This window comes from Benincasa hispida, chromosome 4, assembly GCF_009727055.1.
Source record: "Benincasa hispida cultivar B227 chromosome 4, ASM972705v1, whole genome shotgun sequence".
Taxonomy (NCBI): domain Eukaryota; kingdom Viridiplantae; phylum Streptophyta; class Magnoliopsida; order Cucurbitales; family Cucurbitaceae; genus Benincasa; species Benincasa hispida.
Genome location: NC_052352.1, coordinates 36,173,371 through 36,194,132, shown reverse-complemented (window position 1 = coordinate 36,194,132; position 20,762 = coordinate 36,173,371). Strand labels below are relative to the sequence as shown.

General features: G+C 34.5%; 1 protein-coding gene across 2 annotated transcripts; it reads right to left on the bottom strand.

Moving 5' to 3' along the window:
- Positions 1-1,942: 1,942 nt before the first annotated feature.
- On the bottom strand, positions 1,943-7,278 carry LOC120075382 (ankyrin repeat protein SKIP35-like). 2 transcript variants are annotated; one of them, XM_039028723.1, is made up of 5 exons: positions 7,118-7,278; positions 6,798-6,898; positions 5,863-6,651; positions 4,300-4,732; positions 1,943-3,159 (listed from the first exon to the last, which is right to left on the bottom strand). In XM_039028723.1, exons 3-5 carry the CDS (start codon positions 6,492-6,494, stop codon positions 2,353-2,355), a joined length of 1,872 nt encoding a protein of 623 aa, XP_038884651.1. In that variant the 5' UTR covers positions 6,495-6,651; positions 6,798-6,898; positions 7,118-7,278; the 3' UTR covers positions 1,943-2,352. The 2 variants fall into 2 exon arrangements, with proteins under 2 accessions (XP_038884651.1, XP_038884652.1); XM_039028724.1 differs by lacking the exon at positions 6,798-6,898 and having other exon boundaries at positions 7,118-7,268.
- Between the last annotated feature and the right edge of the window lie 13,484 nt (positions 7,279-20,762).

Sequence of the window (20,762 nt, the reverse complement as noted above, 5' to 3'; positions counted from 1 at the left end):
ACGTGTTGGCCGATGTCTAGTTGAAACATTTTTGGTCGATGTATGTTCTACCCACCTCGTTATACTTTGGGAGTTTTTGGGAGTACGGTGGGATGGAGTACTCCTTATTTGGTGTTCTAAGATCTATTGTGTGTCTCATGTGGGTCTAATGATTTATCAACCTTAATCTCAGAATTTATTAATTTCTTACCTTGTGAGGCTTACGACTAAATAACTTTGAAAACAAGATGACTTTTTAGATTAAACGAAACTTTTTGTAATAAAATTTTAAACTAAGATAACATCTTTAGTAGCATAATCTAGTGAATAAAATTTACATTTATATTCTAATCTCAAAATACTTGGTATTCATTTTGTTTCATATTTAATTGTTTAATCATAATTTGGAATATGGATGAAATAAGTATTCATGAAGGGGAATTTACGTAATTTGGTATGGCGATAATGTCAGTTGGGAGTCAATTGACATTATTTTTTAAAAATTGGGTTATCCGTACAAATTTCCCTGGAAATAGCTTCTCCAAGAAATAAAACTTCAAATAGATTCTAAAATTGTGATCCTTAGGGCATGTTTAAGAAAATTTGAAAACAATGGATTAAATGAAAATAAGGTTGTATTCCATGTTTTCAAATATGTATTTGTTTGTACAATTCAAAAATTGAATTCTAATTTAAACAATTGAAAACTAATTGTAGTTACCCACTAAATATTAGTTGATAATAAACAATTATTAATTTATTTATGAACATAACTTTGTGTTAAAAAATTGTATAATTATTATTTTGTAATATTATATAATTTATAGATAAATTAAAATTTTTGTCCCAATGGTTTGGAAGAAGTTAGAATTTAGATATTATAGTTTATAATTAGAATTTTTTATGGTTTGATAAAAGTTTCATAAATAGGTCCTATTATAGAAATCATTTAAGAGGATTTAACAAACCATAAGGACTATATAAGAAGTTATTATCAAACTATATGAACTAAACTCTAGATTTAAAAACCATATGATCTAATTTTAATTTTATCAAACCATATGAACAAAATTTGGAATATAACCTAACTTATAATATACAACATAGTATAGTTTCTTTGATAGTATTTGCTACTCGAATAATCGTTGCATGTGTAAATATGAATTAATTCAGACTGTGAAACTACAAATGGTTCATTAAATTCATTATTGTTTGTTTGATGGTATCTGCTAATCAGATAATCGTTGTATGTGTAAATATGAACTAAATAATATACTACATAATACTTATTTTAATTTTTAAAAGATTGAATTGAGTTTATAACATGACATACTATATTTCTAAATGTTTTTATCTTTATTTAATATAATTCTGCATTTTAAATTTTAAAATTAAAATTTTGGATACAATAAAAACATAAAAATGTTGTTTTCAAAATTTACATCGTTTGAATCATAGAATTCGAAAACAATTTTTAGGAACAGAAGTCAAATTATCTGTAAAAAAAACACTCGCTGAACTAGTAAATCTAAAAACATAAAACAAAACCCACATTACAAACCAAATATGCTCTTAATTTGTACCCATTAAAAGTCTCTAAATTTTCAAATTTTACAATTTAAATACTTAGTGTAATTCTAAACTTTTTTGTGAGTCTAGACCTCCATCATTTGGGTTGATGTAGCCATTTAAATACTATTCGTCTTTTATTTTAATATGAATAAATTATACCTATATGATCTTGCACCATTTTACAGTAAAACCGTATGTTTCTTACATTCTTTTCCCCTTGTCGAACCAAAGAAAATTATCATGCTTGCTGCATCTGGGAATATGAAAAGCTCACAACCTTGAGCTTCATTATTAAAGCAAGAGATAAAAAGAACAAAACATTGGTACCGACCTCCAAGACGAACACGCTAGTTACAGACCCAGACTACAGATGATGACACTACTAACGACATGATATTAAGTTTCCTCATTATCATTAATTCACATGTGCAGAGAACAAAAGATGATATATACCGGTAATGTACACATCGTTCAGATTGAACCTTCTAACAATGGTTGCTTCACGTCCTACATTACATAGCATCATGTGCGTTAACATAAGATATGATGAACCATTCATTCAAAACAGTGCCACCTATCTCGAAAATAACCAGGCAGATCAACTTCAGAGGCTAGAAAGAAAAATAGCCAAACCGCAAATGCTTCGCGCTATCCCATTAAATTGAATATCGATCACATTCCGCAATGCTATCTTTCTCATTCTCTATCTTGTTCTCCATTTCTTTCTTGTTTCTTTTCTTTTCTTTTCTTTTTTTCGTTTGAACGAGTGGGAGATGAAAGATACAATGACGAAGAGTCTTGCTAAGTAACCTTGAACTTGTGAAGCAAAAATGGAGGAAGATGATGCTCCAAAACAGCCAAGAGCTCCCTACCTTTGCTCACCTCTTCCAACACTCCACCTCCAAGCCTTCTAGCGGCTTCAACCAGCTGCCCCCTCAGCTTTTGCGAAAATAAGTATCCGTTCACCTTTATACATTCCCTATACAATGGTAGGTAAGCTATTGCAACCCTCAGGGGTGCTGGAATATCCCTCAAAGAGATTGGGGATCCACCCCACCTCAAAATCCGCACAAAGTTCAAGTAATTTTCTTGACCTTGTCTCAACCCATCCACATAAGCCGCCTCCGACCAGTGCTCCCGAAGAAACGCCCTAAGCTCCGGAGCAACAGACTCATCGCTCGACTTGGAGATACTGTCTGCAACAGCATATGTTGCAGAAGGATCACCAAGAAAGTTGGAATGAAGGAGAAACTCCACACCATCAAGAGAACCACTACTTCGCTCCCCAGCAGCCTTAAGAATTTCAATGCTTAGGGCAGCAAGTACGTGTTGAGGAACATGGGGAAGAAGATAAGCAGCAACATTAATTTGGCTGCTCGATGTAGCCGCTGTGAGGGCCAAGCAGAGTTCCATGTCCTGACAACCTCTTTTCACAAACCACTCAACAACTGGCAAACATCCCCTTTCAGCTGCTCTCATCAGAGGACCCAAAAAAGCTATGGCGTTACCCTCTTCCACCAAGCACTCCATTGTGCCAATCTTACAGTAGTGAGAAGCAAAACCTAAAGCAAGATCAACATCAACGTCCAAACTGTTCCTTTGGGCAATCTACAGAAATTTCACAAATCAGAAATAGGGAAGACGTGAGTACAAGGGTAATGAGACAGAAGTTATTAATGGTCGTTTTGCTTATTGTGCTAGGCATGGTTCCTCAATTCATGTAAAGGAAAAATAAAATTTTGCATCAGACAATATGGATGAACACAACATAATTCCTTGTCAATTAATAATACTAATTACCAAAACCCCATTTGATAACCATTATTTAAAATTTATATTTGTCTCTTCCCAATTTTCCTATTATGATTTTTCACCATCCTTAAAGAAATATTTCAATTTTTAGTTAAATTCTAAATACGAAAACAAATGGTTGTCAAGACTTGATTTTGGCTTTTCAAAACATAGGTAGAGAGTGAATAAGACAATACAAAAACTTATGGATGGGAATAGTGTTTTAATCTTAATTTTCAAAAACAAAAAACCAAATAGATATCGAATAGGGCAGATAATAATTTCTGACACTTTATCTGGGTGATGGAACATTCTTATAGATGTTCAACTATATTTCTAGTTTTGTATTTCTATATTTCAAGCATAATTCATTTTTACAAGCTATCCTACACATCAGAAGTGGCCATGTGCAACCACCGAATTTGCAGTAGAAAATATCAACTAACTTGAGATAAAACTTAATATTAATGAAAAAAAAAAAACTACGGCTAGTAAAAATACATGAAGAATATCTATCGAGTGAAACAATTTAATGAAATATTCGCAAACCAACAGATGAACTAGGGAACATCATGCATATGCAGGAGCCAAATGCCACATTCAATACATAGCAAAACGTCAAAATGTATGACATTAGATGTGACATGTGATTGACATAATCAATTTAAAATTTCTATATACTTCTAGAGTCAGCTTCAAATCTTCAGATATTATATCTCATAGAAAAAATCTTCAAATATATAGTACTCAGGAAGCCCAATGATACTTCCATGTTTTGGCTCATAATAGAAAGAAAATTATCAGCGTAGTTGAAGCTTTTGGAAAGATACGCTTCAGATGCACATTGATCAGATGAAGAAAAACCTCAAACAAATTTCATAATGCTCACCCTCAAAACCACCAAATCTGATCTTTCTCAAGAAATAAGAAGCTGATACGAACATCAATCTACTGTACCTGTAATAAAATGCGCACAAGTTCTGTGCTTCCAAAGCGAGAAGCTTCAAGGAAGCACTGGTTAACATTGTCAGCACCACCCTCCACCAGCAAACATAATAGACCTTGGATTGCCGTTGCTGATATTCCAGTTGCCCATCCAGGATCAAATGAACTAGAAAAGAGAGTGAGTGGGAAACAAGCAGCATCAAAGGCTTCCGTAAAATCTTTTCCAGTAAGTTGATTGCCAGCAAAATCTAGGAACATCTTGAAAGCAGATAACTGAAGTTGGATCTCAGCAGCTGAGCTCTGGGTCACTCGGTCCTTATTTCCATGGCACTCAGAATGGAAACCTATGCATTTCAGAGCCCACTCGGTGAACTTTTGAACCTTAGTACCAGCCTCTGCTTTTAAGACCTCATCTCCATTGCATTCTTGGAGACGCTCACGCAACCTGCAATTAATGAAATGTCAAACGTAGAAATATATGTGTCAGAATGACAAGGAAAAACTTATTGGCTTGTTGCACATTATAGACATTTTGATTGAATGACAGATGTCATAATATTAGATTTAATTAAACAATATAGGAACAAAGAACGTTTCTAAGCTACAAGCCTGCCTCACCAGCAAGAGTTAAGAAAGAGAAAATAAGAAAATTAGTATGTGAAAGAAAAAAATGGAAGTTATACAATTTGTACTAGACTACAAGGAAGAAAAATGTATATTGCCATTGCCAAAATCCTTAAAAGCACCCCAACGTAACAGAACCAAGACTCACTCGATTTAGTTATTTGCATCCACGTAGTTATAAGTCAGTTAATTCAAGGAAACCAAACGAAAAATGTCAACATTTTCCAACTTCTCATAACTAGTTGGGAGAAGAGCACAATGAGAACTTAAACAACTTCTGTTTAAGATTCAACAAGGAACACAATGAACTATTAAGGGGTCATTCACATTTGAGAAATAGTAAAGCCATTGGTCATCAGTTCGCACCCAAGGGATCCTCCCCCCTCAACTAACAATAATTGAAATGGACATATAAAAGTTAATAGAGCCAAAAATGAAAATAAATGAAGTCACCAGTTAGCTAAGATGCTATAAGGATTATATATGATAACTAGATTGAGGGAGATAGCTATTGGCTACATATTTGGACAGATAATTCTTTGTACTACACTTTCTCTTAATAGAAGTTTTGTTTTCTGTCCAATACAATACTTGAGAGTTCCAACAGTTCACTATATCTGTCAGGCCCTATACTATGAAATTGTAAGTTAAGAGTCTAAGACTGGTTTCCCATCTCATTTTTCCTGCATCAATCAATCCTTTTCTTCTTCTTTGTTCCTTTTTTTTTTTCTCTCTTTTTTCTTTTATAGTGTTTTTTTTTTTTTTTTTTTTTTTTTTTTTTTTTTTTTTTTTTTTTTTTTTTTTGTTAGGGTGCTGGCCTGCTGTAGAATTCTCTGGATAAGATTTCTGATGGCGGTAAATAAACATTCCTGAGAGAGAGACGGGAGTCACGCAGATGATTTTGATTGTCATAAAAATAAACTCGTGTAGCAATAAGAACTTATGCTTCACCTCTGTGCCATGACAGTTACAGTATCTGCAAGACTCATTGTTCGACTCTGACAGGCAGAGACACACGAAGCCAGAAACGAGGTCCTAAGAGCTGCTCTCGTAAAATCATAAGCTCCGCTCACAATAATGTTCTTAATTAACCCAGTTATTCCATGAAGCTCTTGTTGTGTGCTCAAAAACCAGATTGAATCCAAGGTGATACACAAAGCATCATTAAGAGTCTGAGGATCTGCCAACGCAATCAAACTATCTGCAAGCTCCCAATCATGTGAGCTTACAACACCTTGAAACAACCGTCCCAACTCAAATCTGTCTTGTCTGCTAAGTTTCTTTTCATGACTAGACTTCCCTTTCTTTCCCTGCTTATAATCTGTCACCATAAGCATGGACTTGTGACTCTGTTCACTGGAATTACAACCATGAGCTAGAACGGACTCTTTCTTCACAAGAGGTCCTTCTCTAGAGAATACAACACTACTTCCCTCACCTTTCTCTGATGCAGGAGCATAAGCATCAGCCTTCTGAATATCAATTTCATTCTCATCAGTTTTGATTTCCATATTTCTGTGATCAAACATTAGAGCTTCATCAGCCACATTGTCCCTAATTGGAACCAAAACTTCTTTCTCCATCCACCCGCTCGATTCAATTTTTCTCCGTACCCCTTCTTCCAAAGAGCACACAAACACCCCAAATCAAACAAAATTAATTCTCCGTCATTCAACAGCTCAACAACATCTACAATCTCTTCAACGAACCATTATATCGACGTACCCCCCAAAAAAAGAACTGCAAAAATAAAAAGACAAACATCAAAGAAACCCGAACGTTAAAATCCAAAGTCGAAATAATAATAAAAAATAAAAAATCACCCAAAATACAAAATAAACTGAATTCCAAAACAATCAAACTCAAAAAGGGAATCGCTAGCATACCGTCCAATCAAACAATCAAAAAAACCATCGGGAAAACCTCCCCAATACGAGCTCCAAGCCCAAGAGTCCAACACCACCACGAAGCAAACCCAATTCACAGACTAAAACCCAATTAAAAAGAAAATTCAGGAACAAAAAGATATAGATGTAAAGTAAGAAATGAAGATGAAAATGAAGAAAAGAAGAAACAATTAAAAAAAAAAAAAACCCTTGAAAGAAGTATGAAGCAAAAATCAAGGGCATCAAAAAGCAGAAAACATTGAATCGAAGCGAATCAAAGAAGAAGAAGAAGAAGAAGAAGAATGAATCGAAGGGCAAACCTGAGATTAAAGGCGGAGAGAGGAGAATGGAGAAATAGAGGAAAGAAGAAGAAACCCTTGATCTTCTCTCCCTGTAAATTTGAGGAACATGAAATCCCTCTTCTTTTTTTTTTTTTCTTTTTTTTCTTTTTTTTCTATTTTCAGTTTTTTTAACGCAATTTGTCTTTGTTATTATTAAACAATTTATAAATTATGTTTTTTAAAAATAAAGTATTTATAATTTTTATTCCATTTTTCAAGAATAAGAGGAAGGCCGTAAAAGTGAGTGACAGAGAGAGAGTGAAGAGTAGTTTTTTTAAGACATAATTAATTAAAAAATAAAGAAAAAAGAAAAAAATATGGGAAGTCATAATCAAATATATATATATATACCATACATATAGAGAAGCAATTATTCATTGGAGGGACCCACTAATAATGATTACTCTTTTCTTTCTCTATAAAGTCTTAAATCTCAAGTCTTAAGAAGACAATGGGTAGTAGTACTGTAGTGGCCCCCACCTCAACACCTTATTTTGGTTTTTTCTTCCCTTTTTCTTCTTCTTCACTTTTTTTTTGGTAGAAATAAAAGCAAAAAACAGTGTTTTTCTTTTTCTTTTTTAATTGGTGTTTTATTTCTGTAACTTTGGTTTATATATGATGTATTTAATTGTAAAGATCTTTTTTTTTTCCCTATGAGGATGGATGACATATTTGATTGGTATATATTTTTAACTATAAACAATTTCAAGGAGTGTGAACTATGACATCAAGTCACATGAAATAGTTAGGTTTTTCTTTTTATATAATATTATGGGTGGTGTACCCTTGAGTTTTTCTTTATTTTAGATGTTTCTTTTATATCTCATCCCTACGTTTGCTAAAGAGATTTTAATTAAACTCGAGGATGGTTTCGAATGGATTGTGCATGACAATTTTGGATCTCCAATTTGTGCAGGATCCCTTTCTTCCTCTAATATGGATCTGAGTAAGTTGTTGGAGACCAAGACCATCTTTGAAGGAATTAAAAGTTTATTTGAGTGCCTATTCGCCCCCCTCTTGTGTCTTCTTTTACTTGTGGAGTTAAATGCTCTTGAAGTTGTTTCTTTGCTTAGCAACGAGTCAACTAATCTTACGAAGATTTCTAATGTGGTTGTCGAAATCAGAAGACTTACTAAGGAATGGGTTTGCCCATTGCCCCAGTCTGCTCATCGCATTACTCATAAAACACATTCTGATCACGATTTTAAATTTCCATTGAAATCTCAAAATTTTGATCCAAATTTCGAGATTTCGATGGCCTCAAAATTGTGATTAGGGGAAATTTCATTTTCCCCCGATTTCAACAAAATTTCGAGATTTTTGGAAATTTTAAGAATAATTTGATTCCCCATTTCAACAAAATTTCGACATTTTCAAAAAATTTCGATTTGTTTAATTAACTACATTAGTTCAATTCGAATTTTTCAATTCTATGGTCATGATTACCCACAAACTAATGTTTTACGTGCCATTGTCATTTTCGATAAAGGATTGAGTCTTTTTCATGTGTTACCTTTTTTAATTTCCATTTTTTTCTTAATTTTTAGCTTTATTTTGGATCCAAAACTTTCATATAGAAATTAATTGTTTAAAAAAAATCACAAGAATAACATATATTTATTTTCAACCTCATTCAAACTTTTTTTAAATTTTCACATCATTCCACCTCAAATTTGAATTGATGTGAGTTTTTCTTTCTTTAACCATCCAAAACTTTCATAATTTTCATATCAATTAACCTCAAAATATTTCTAAACTTTATATTATTTTGTAATTATATATATTTCTTTTTTAAATTTCTATTTTTACATCAACATTTACACTCATATTTACAATAGACATTTAAATGTTATTTTACTTTATAAAAATTATGATAAAAAATGGTCAACTATAGTCTAATTAAGCCAATCAAAGTTTCATTAACTAATTATAACAAATTTCATCAATTTTCATCAATTTTCATCAATTTCCATAATTTTTCTCGAAATTTTTATCGATATCGATATTTCCATAAAATCGGGACCTCAATATTTTCATCGACATCGATTTTTCGAATTTTGATTTCGATGTTGTTTTTGTAGATCAAAACCGCTCCTCTTTCTTTGAAGAAACCCATATCTGTTGAGATTCTTTTTTTCCTAGATAGTTGGTGGTCGTAATTAACTCTCACTTGGATGGTTGATTTTTTTGTGTTTTCTCAACCTCTCCTTTCTTATAATATTTTCCTTAAAAAAAAAATACTAATCTTGAGTAGGGCTCTTTTACATATTCATTAAGAAATATATCTTCGATAAAAAGTTAGATGTTTGAAACTTTTTTTACTGTTAAAATCTAAAATTTAGAAGAAAAAAACTACTAAAATATTTTGAAAAGTTGAAACGAACTATTTTAGTAAGCTTTGAAGGTTTGCTATCATAATTAATGTTGATGTAGGATTTTTAGGCTGAGGTAGGTTTGTGGAATGCTATTTCAAATAGATAATAAAAGAGCTTACATGATTACGTGCAAAAAAAAAAAAAAAAGTTTCACGTCAACAAGAGCATAGCTCAACTGGCATAGTGTTTATACTATCAATCTCGTGGTTTGAGGTTTGATTCCCCCACCCCACACTTACAATATCTTTCTAACAAAAAATTAAAAATAAAAATTTCACACTAGTGCTTAAATCAAAGCATATGTGCGTTGAATTGAGTTGTAATTAGAATTGTATGTCATACATGTGAGAATTCTCCAATGTAAGATAAGTTATGTAATGATTGCTTAGCTACAATAATAGATGTAGCATATTACATTTGATACTTCAGTATCAATCTATTCATATTATTTGACGGGTGATGATAATTTATGAGACAATCTTGTAGCCCATCACCCTTTAGCTAAATATTGTTGGGTGGCACAAACATGACAGAAAGGTAGTACCTCCATCCCTCTATTAAGCAAAAAGAGTTTATAACCACTTTTCACTATCTAGGCCTCCTTATCATAATGGTGAAGGAATTGAATTCCTAATAGAAGCGTGTAATTGCTTTTGTCCAATTTTGTTACAGAAAAATTATACAGGACAAATAACTAAGGACAGTTGCATGTTTCTCTATATGAGAAAAGGGAAGAAGATTAATACCTTTGATAAATTCTTCACGGTATCTTCTCCTAGTTTTGGAAAACACAACGCAAGCAAGTACCACGAGCAAATTCAAACACCACTAAAAGGTCTTCTCTATTATTCTCTTTGGACGAAGAGGATTGTGGGATCTTTGTAAAAAGGGAAGAGATGATAGTGTTTCGTAGAGAAAACTCTGTAAGTTTTGAGAGTGAGAGTGAAAAAAATTTAGAGAGATTTTTTTTGTTTTAAATGCAAACAACTCTGCATACTTAATACTTGACCTCACCCACTCACCATTTCCCTGTACTATTTAATTTAATTAAAGAAAATTTAATTAAAATTAAATCTAACTTAATTAATCAAATGATCAAATATCATATATTTAATTTAATGTACATATCAATTATATTGTAATGTGCATAATCTCTCATAACTTATAGTTTTAATATGAATTTTATTCACATTAATTTTAACCTGTAATTTTAATATGAAACTTATTCACATTAATTTAGTAATTGAATCTTATTCAAAAAACATCAATACTCTCTTATTATAAAGTTTATATTATAATATATCTATATACATTATATTAATTGCATCATATACAATCAACACTAATTCCAATAAAACAATTTGAAGATTTCAAATTATTTCAAAAACAAATATCCTTGTTTAACCCATTCGTGAGCTAGCAAAAAGACTTAATAGACCTACAGTTATAAGTTCCAATGATACGAGATTAATTAATTTAATCAACATTCATTAACTATGGGACACTCTACTAAAGATCTATAGTTACACTACTATGAACTGTAGACTATTTCTGTGTCTATTGATTTTACTATTTTATGTTAGTCAATTCTTCACAAGTTGTTCGTAATTACAGCTTGGTCAAATTATCATTTTATCTTTGTAATTACCTCTTGCATTTTAAGTACCACCAATCCTCTAATGAACAATTCCATTTATGGTCTAACCATAAACAAAGTCCCTCTAGGGCCAATGAGAGGGTGAGGTCGCATTGTTCACAAGTATCGGAGTTAGCACTTAACGGAACTACCTATCTACTTACCCTAAACTTAGGAAGGAGTGATCATATTGTGAAACTACGTTCCCAGCTCTTCACTTGGTATCGTCCCCAAAATGGTAGGCATATTGAGTCGGAAGCTAAGATCATTCTCACCTATACAAATCAAAGAGCAACCCTCATGAGCAGGAGTTCATAACTCACTTAGGATTGAGATTGAGTTACATGGTTATCGTTTGAAATATTAATCTCTTCAGTTAACGGTGTTATAAAGAGAGATTATATATTCCATGGTTCGGTCTTATACAAACTCCCTGTATAGGATACCTCCACTTACATGTCATCACATGAACGATTTGGATCAAGTCCTTTGTAACACTTACAACATTTGTAACATTTACAAAATGGGTTGTATCCATAGTGTTACCAAAATAAGGTGTCCGACCTTATCCATATACTATAGACCTTTTAGGTTATTTCTTGAACACTATCCACTTGTATGTCAACTACATACTGTTCAAGTTACATTAAATAACCTCCGAATCTTAGTTTATTGGATTTGAGTATGTAATAAATAAAACTCTATTTAGTTGAGATAAATAACATTTTGTTTATTCAATAATTTGTTTACAATTTATAGACTACGAGATTTAGGGTATAAATCAAAACAAATGTCAAATTAAACAATTCTTTTGATTCCCATTATAGAGGAATTCTTCTAATAAGTTCAACATCAATGTTAGAGAAAGCTTTATATAAAAGCTCATTATTCCAACTACATTAGGGAGAATGAATATAACAAGGCTATCACCATAAGAAGGATTAAACCAATAGATTTAAAAGAAGTTGCCTTTGGGTGTCAGTGATCCTTATACTGTTGGGGTTGATGCCCTAAATTTCGTAATCTTGTAGTTTGTGAATTGTATTTGTACAAACATATTATTTTTTAAAAATAAAATAAGTGTTATTTTATTTAACATTTAATTGCATTAACCTAAAACCAATAAACTAAGATCCAAGGTTATTTGATGTAGCTTAAACATGTTTGTGGAGACATACAGGTGGATCATATTTAAGTAATAACCTGAACGGTCTGTAGTAGATGGATAAGACTAGGTACCTTATCCTTGTGACACTATGAATACAATCCACTTTGTAATTATTACAATTATTATAAAGTGTTATAAATAATATGATACTGATCATTCATGTGGAGACATGTGAGCGAGGGTTTCCTATACAAAGAGTTTGTATAAGACTGATCACGAAATGAATAGTCTTTCTTTAAAACACTGTCGCTAGAAGAGATTTACATTTCACTAGGGTGACCATAGTTGACTTTACCTTAATCCCGAGTAAGTTGTGAACTCTTGCCTATGAAGGCGGTCTTTTGATCTGCATGGGGGAGAGTGGCCAGTTTCGTCGACTTAATATGCCTACCATTCTAGGGATTCATCTTATTAGAAAGTTGGGAACATAGCTACACAAAAAGAAGTTTACTCATTCTCGATTGTTAGGGTTAGTAGACAAATTTGCTCCCTTAAGAGTTGATTCTGGGTCTTAAACAATGTGGCGCTACACGCTCTCTTGACCCAGGAAGAATTCAATTATAATTGGACTAGACTAATTGTTCATTAGAGGGATCAATGATACTTAAGGAGTTAGATGTAACTAGAAGGGTAAAATAGTAATTTTGATCAAGCTGTACTTACGAGCAATTTGTGAAAGGTCAATGCACTATTGATTGGTTATATTCAATGGACATCTAAATATATCTATAGTGCGAAAAGTGCAGTTGTTGGTTTTTAGTTTAGTGACTAATAGTTAATAAATGTCGATTAATTTAATTAAAGAGTTTAATTAATTAATCTCGCATCATTGGAGCTTCAATCTTTAGGTCCATAAGGTCCCCTTATTAGCTCAATAAGGATTAATGAGAATCAAATTAATGTTGGATTAATTTGAATTGTTCAAATTAATTTTAATTGTATATGATACTATTAATATAATGTATGTGATACATTATAATATAAAGTTTTAATAAGAGAAATAAATATTTGAATATGATTCAAATATTAGTTATATGAATATGATCCATATAAAAACTATAGGTTAAAATTAATATAAATAAGATTCATATTAATACTATAGGTTATGTGAGATAAATATAAACTATAGGTTATTGTTGTCCTTCTCCTCTGCAAGTTTCTCTCAAAAGAAAAAAATTCTCCCTCTCTTATTCCAAAATTAAACACAGAAGTCAGCGATTGTGCAACACTTATTTTCGCTCATAAACAAGTTAGTCAATTTGAATACAGAACGCCGATGGCACGCAGGGTGCCTCTTGCAACCTCTAACCCCGTTTCAGAGAAAACGGTTTTAGAAAACGGGTTTAGAGAAAAGGTTTTCGCAAACGTTTGAATGTATGGATAGAGAAGAGAAAGATTGCAGTAGGCTAAAAAGAAATAAGCAACAACAACGACTTTATAGCATACCAGTCCGGGTATGGGAAAGTGATGGTTAGTCTTATCCCTATATAGTGCACTCTGACCAAAAAGCCAACTGGCACCCTTACATATGTAAAAGGGCGAGTGGTCACTTACAACAAAAAGTACAAGGAAAGCAAATTAACTTAACTAACGAAATACATAACATGAAATCATGATAAAAAAGGGTTGGATTGGGCATGCAGCCATGGGCCACAGCCCTGGACAAGCATAACCATGACACAGGGCAGTGTTGCAACACTCCGAAGATGTCATAAAGTCACCATTGCACCGCTCACTCAATGCCAAACTTCAACGTGAAGGAAATCGGGACGATGATTTCCGTGAGCAGCGGAAGTAAGACTATTCCAAATTACAATCATGAATCAATAATACTTTTACAGTCGACTTTAATACAAGCGGTTTTGCAAATATACAGAGAAATTACAGCATGAAACAACATAAAGAACAGAGAGCAAACTGAACGCATATAAGAGGACGCATCTCCACACTTCGATGCGCGACTCTGATCGAACAACTGTAATCACGAGCGCTTGATCTACACGATTGCAACACCGCACGAACATAGCACAAACTCTTCGCACAAGTCCTTAACGAACTCCTCGGTCACGAACTCCTCCAAAACAGCGAACGGCCTCTACAGCACCACGAACGGCCTCTGAAAAACCTGGACGGTGTCAAATTGAGTCTGACACCACCAACAAGGCGACCTTGGTGTGAGGCAGACGAATGGAGGAAAGACAGATCGTTGTACACGACTAGACAAGTGGGATAAGTCAGAGACCTATCGTAAGGTCGATGCCCAATCGTTTAGATAAAGCTATGCAATCGTCTAGCAAAAGCTATGTGATCGTTTAGCTCGGTCGATTCTACACGATCGTTTACCTTGGGCCAGTGATCGTCTAGCAAAGCTATGCGATCATTTAGTAAACACTGCACGATCGTTTAGCTAGCACCTACACGATCATTTACCTAGCCCATCTGACGTTTAGTAAATCTGTATTTACTTGACGACTTCCGTGAGTTTCTTTTCGTCGGAGAGAAAACTCAAAACTTTTCAAACTTTGCAAAAACCTCTTTTTCAAAATAGGAAACCGATTTCCTTTTTAAAACTTCACAGTTACCATGATCAATAACCACCCACTACATTTTTGTTATTTAAAAGAAAAAGTATTAATTATCTAATAATCAATATTATTATAAATATAAATGATAACCAACTTATCATACTATATTATTAACCTATAGTTTTAATATTTCATCTCATGAAACATATAAACCATAGTTCTTTTTCTATTCCATGGTACTTAATGTAAATCACATTTACATCAATTCTCCACTAGATGTATCTTATAGATCATACCGATTATATCACATATAATCAAAATACCTCTTTGTCAATTTAAAATTTTCAAATCACCAAGAACTGATCCTTCAACATGAATCTAAGCTACCAAGGGACCTCATGGACCTATAGATCCGAAGCTTCAATGGTACGTGTATAACTGACTAAACTCTTTAGTCACGGGATCCACCATCCATTAACTGTCAGGCACTTCACTAAATACCGACAGCTAAAACTCTCCTCACTACAGATATATTATGTGTCCATTTTAACCAATGAGCACGTGCGACAACCCTTCACAGAACGCTCGTAAATACAGCTGGGCGAATAACCGTTATACCCCTGTAGTTACATCTGTCTCCTAAGTACCACTGATTCCTCTAATGAACATAAATCATAGTCCTACTATATCTGAGTCTTCTCTTCGAAAGAGAAGCTGTGGCCACTATGTTCAAGCCCCGGAATCAGCCCTTAAGGGAGTAATCTCTCTACTTATCCCTACTTTGAGAAAGAAGTGAACTTCATATTGTGGATTGAGTTTCCAGCTCTCAGATCAGACAAGTCCCTAAAAAGGTAATCATGTTAAGTTGACAATTTGGCCACTCTCACCCATACTAATCAAACCATCCTCAAAGGTAGAAGTTCACAAAACACCCAGGATTGAGGTCATGTCACTTATGGCCGTTTAGGTGAGATGCAAGTCTCTAGTATCAACGGCATTATATACAGAGTTTAGTCATCTAGTGGTCCAGGTCTTATACAAACTCTTTGTATAGGACACCCCTACTCCACGTCTCCACATGAATGGTTAGGATTAACCATCTGTAGTAGTTTACAACACTTGCAAACTCTACAAAATGGACCGTATCCGTACTGTCACCAGGATCAGGTATCCCACCTTAATCCTTATACTACAACCGATTTAGGTTATCACTTAAGGCATGATCCACTTGTATATCACATATACATGCTTAAGTTCACATAAGATAACCAAGGAGCTTTGTTTATTGGATATGAGTAAATGTCACAATTAAATAACACTTATTTTATTCATTTAACAATGTGCATCTTTACAAAACAACGAGACTCCGAGAGAATTAGGAAACCAATCCCAACACAACGCTCTTGGACAGAATAGGTAGCATAAACCGTTGGAATGTTATATAGTTTGATGGACGATCAGCCTCAGTGCGCGTGCAATCTAGCGTTAAACAGCGCTGTGACGCTCGCCTAACGCTCAGCACAATTGTGCCGCAGCATTGCGACACTGCGAAAAATCTATCAAAGGATCGTTAGGGGTTAAGCCGAGGATATCACAACATTTACACTCGATTTTTTAGTGCCATCACCCTGTTCCAGCTTAATTTTAGCCTCCCTTTTCACCAGAATTTTGTAATAATTTCTTCCCCTTTGAATATTGTATCAATTTTGAAGATGTTTCGTGGCTAAAGGGTAAGAACTTAGCTTGGGTTTTATAGTTTAATTTCGTTCCAATTCGATTCTTGAGACTTTATTATGTAATTCTGTGAGTTTATTATGAATTTATGAGAATTTATCTCGTGCTTATTCTTCAATTATCTTGTCTGGGATAATCTAGCAAATTAGCTATGCATGTATAATTGATTGCTTTGATTAGCCCTAATTTGTAATCGTTAGGTAGTCGTCACCTAGAAGCAAGGGTTAAGTAAGTTTGTTATGTTAAATTGGGATTCCATTTAGCGACCACTTACTTTCTAACTTAGATAATTCTCACTCAATTAATTGGTTAGACGATGGAAATCAATTATTTGGCTTAGTTTTTCCTTGAAACTTAATGCCTGTTGATTGATTGATTAGTTAAGGATTCTCGCTTTTCCCTTAATTAACTTGATTTTATGGACTATCGGTTAGGATTCTAATCGAGTAGGCTAAGTTGTAATTCAAATTTCTCACGCATCTTTTGAATAGTTTGTGATAGAATTGAAAGGGAATGAATTAAACTAGAATTACCCTAGTTAAGTATTTTGTTCAACTGATAAATTTTTACATTCTTTCACATCGTGCATTTTTTGTTTTCTGGCAATTTTTATTCACAATTTTCACAACTCCCCTCCCCCCTGGTTACTTCCTACAAGTATCAATTTTTTAGGAATCCAAATTGGCTCTCTGTGGTTCAACTCCGGGCTTGCCACTTGTACTACTAGTTAGTATAAGTAGTTAGTTCGGTGCATATAAATTATTTATGTAGCACGAGTTCACGGACGACAATGAATCAAGCGGCCTACCAAATTGGCGTTGTTGCCAGGGAGCCAACAGATTTCTTGATTTTTTAGGCCTGTAGTGCTTTCCTTACTAATCAATTTTCTCTTTTGATGCATGACCCACACTCCCAAAAGTTCTAGACAATTGTATTTTGCAAAAATTTTCAAGGAGGAGCGGAGATCAGAAGAGAGAGAAGATAGCAAGCTGCGCTTGATAGAGATATTCATGTTGAAGACACATCTGGAGAAGAGAGCGTTCTTGAGAATTTACCAGTAATGACTGAACGAGAAAAGACTTTCAAGGAGCTCGCAACATCAGGCTTCACTCAGCAGCCACTATGCATTGCCTATCCTGAAACAACAGGTAACTTCGAGCTTAAATCTGGCTTAATTCACTTACTTCCTGCATTTTCTGGTCTACAGGGTGAAGACCCGCACAAACACTTGAAGGAATTCTTGTGGTGTGCAATGGGATGAGACCAAATGGGGTGACCATGCAGTAGATAAATATGAGGGCATTCCTCTTTTCGTGAAGGGAGATGCCAAGGAATGACTCTACATTCTTTTGCCTAGGAGCATCACATCCTGGGAAGAGTTTCAGAGGCAGTTCTCAGAAAAGTTCTTCCCAGCATCTCGAGCTACTAGTAACAGAAAGAAGATATACAACATTATGCAGTTCGATGGGGAGACCTTTCACGAGTATTGGGAACGATTCAAAAAGGCATGTGCCAAGTTTTCCCACCATCAGATCTCATACTAGTTGTTGATCCAGTACTTTTATGAGGGACTGATGCAAATCGACAAAAGTAACATAGATGCAGTTGTAAAAGGAGCTTTAGTCAATAAAACCTTGTCTGAGGCAGTGAACCTGAAAGCTACTATGGGTAGTAAATTCTCAACAATTTGGAACTAGAGTTGCAGTCAATGTTAAGTCCGCCAACGAGGTAAGTGAACTTAAGAAAGAAATTTCTGACCTAGTTTCTATTGTAAAGCAGCTGCCGAAGGTGGAAATTGGACAGCCCACTATTGTTTTCCAAATGTGTCATGGAGTTGCCCATACAGCTGACGTTTGCCCAAGTGCTCTGCAAGGTGCAATACCTAGGTGAATACAGCTGGAGGCTATAATTTCAATGGGTAGAACAGAAGGCGGGACCCATTCAATCAGACTTACAATCCTAGGTGGAGGGATCACCCAAACTTCAAATGGGGAGGACAAAACAAGCAAGCTCAGTCTAGTCATGGAGCTCCGTCTGGTTCAGGTATGTCCTTGGAAGTTATTGTTAAAAGTTTTGCTGAAAACTCTTTTAAATTTCAGCAGGATGTCATTGAATCTTTGGGGACTCAAGTCTCTCAGCTAGCCACTTCGATGAGTAAATTGGAGAGACAATCTGGCAAACTTCCTTCTCAGCCAGATTCTAATCCTAAGAAGAATGTAAGTGCAATTACGCTGAGGAGTGGCAAGGAGTTGGAGCCACCAACTAAGTCAACAAACGATCCAGAATTGGAAAACTCAAAAACCACTTCTTCAAGTTCTACATTTACACCACCAGAAAAGAAACAGGAAATATCTTCTCACCCTTATCCTCCTTTAAATGCTTATTTGCCTAAAGCGCCTTTTCCTTCCAAGCTTGCAAGGCCAAAAGAACCGATGGTAGACAAGGACAAGGAGCTTCTGGAGATTTTCAAAAGGGTAGAGATCAATATTCCTTTCCTTGATGCAGTCAAGCAGATTCCTAAATATGCCAAATTCCTTAAAGAGATTTGCACAAGGAAAAGACAAGCAAAAAAAAAAAAGAGAGAGAGAGAATGGTGTAAGTCAATCTGTGTTTGCGATCCTTCAGAAAAATTTGCCTGAAAAACAAAAGGATCCAGGTATGTTTTCTCTCCTTCGTATTATAGAGAAAAAGAAAATTGATAGGGCCATAGATCTGGGTGCATCTATAAATTTCTTACCTTATTCAATCTATCAAGAATTAATTTTAAAAGACTTGACTGAAACTGAAGTTGTAATTCAATTAGTTGATAGGTTTTTTATTCAACCCTTAGGAGTTATAGAAGATTTCCTAATTCAGGTTAATGAATTGCTTTTCCCTGGTGACTTTTATGTTCTTAAGATGGAAGAGCCTGCATCAATCTTGCTTGGTCGGCCTTTTATGAAGACGACCAAGACTAAGATTGATGTGGATCAGGGCATTTTGTTTGTTGAGTTCGATGGTGAGTTGGTTAAGTTTAAGATTTTCGACGCTATGAAATCTTCCACCATATGACATGTACAATCTTTGTGCCAGATTGATGTGTTTGATTCTCTTGAGCAGGAGGTTATATGGGACATCTATGATGACGATGAGGATGACTCAAGAGATTTGATTTCCCTTGGAGAGCTTGCCATCTTGTCTATGACAAAGCCAGTAGGTATGCCCTCTTATTCCGACGATGAATCTTCTAACAAGGTGTTTCCTTCTGTTTTGTAGGCACCTAAGGTAGAGTTGAAGGAGCTTCCAGACCATCTGAAGTACGCCTATATGGAGGAAGCTGAGACCTTGCATGTAATCATTTCAAAGAACCTGACAGATAAGCAAGAGAAACAGTTGATAGAAGCCTTGCAGAAATACAAGCTGGCCATTGATGGATGTTGGCCGACATAAAAGGTATTAGTCCTGTTGTGTGCATGCATAGAATTTCTTTGGACGATGGAGCTAACTTGTCGACAGCCCCAACAATGTTTGAATCCTGTCTTGAAAGAAATTGTGATGAAATAAGTCTTCAAACTCTTAGATGTAGGTACTATCTATCCTATTTCTGATAGTGAATGGGTTAGTCCCATTCATGTAGTGCCTACGAAAACAGGTATTGATGTGGTAAAAATGATGAGGATAGTCTAATTCTTGTTAAAGTTCAGAATGGGTGGAGGATGTGTATTGGTTTTAGAAAATTAAATGTTGTAAATAGAAAAGACCACTTCCCCATTCTCTTCATTGACCAGATGCTTGAAAGGTTAACCGATAAGCCTTTCTTCTATTTTCTTGATGGTTTCTCGGGTTTCTATCAAATACCGATTAACCAAGAGGACCAACAGAAGACGACCTTTACATGTTCTTATGGCACCTTCGCTTTCAAAAGAATGCCATTTGGACTATCTAATGCTCCTGGCAACTTTCAGCGATGCACGATGAGCATATTTTCTGAATTTATTAAGAAATGCATGGAGGTATTTATGGATCAATTTACTATGTATGGAGACTCATTTTTTGATTGCTTGTCTAATTTATCTAGGGTGATAGAGAGATGCATTAAGTCTAACTTGGTACTAAATTTTGAAAAGTGTCATTTCATGGCCTTACGTGGCATTGTATTAGGGCATCTTGTATCTGAGCATGGCATAGAAGTAGATCCTACCAAGAT

Excerpts from the sequence above, each read along its gene's own strand:
- LOC120075382 (XM_039028723.1), bottom strand. The coding sequence starts at position 6,494 with ATGGAGAAAGAAGTTTTGGTTCCAATTAGGGACAATGTGGCTGATGAA. Across the intron at positions 4,733-5,862 it reads GTAACTGTCATGGCACAGAG|GTTGCGTGAGCGTCTCCAAG; the intron begins GTGAAGCATAAG and ends CATTAATTGCAG. Across the intron at positions 3,160-4,299 it reads TTGTGCGCATTTTATTACAG|ATTGCCCAAAGGAACAGTTT; the intron begins GTACAGTAGATT and ends AAATTTCTGTAG.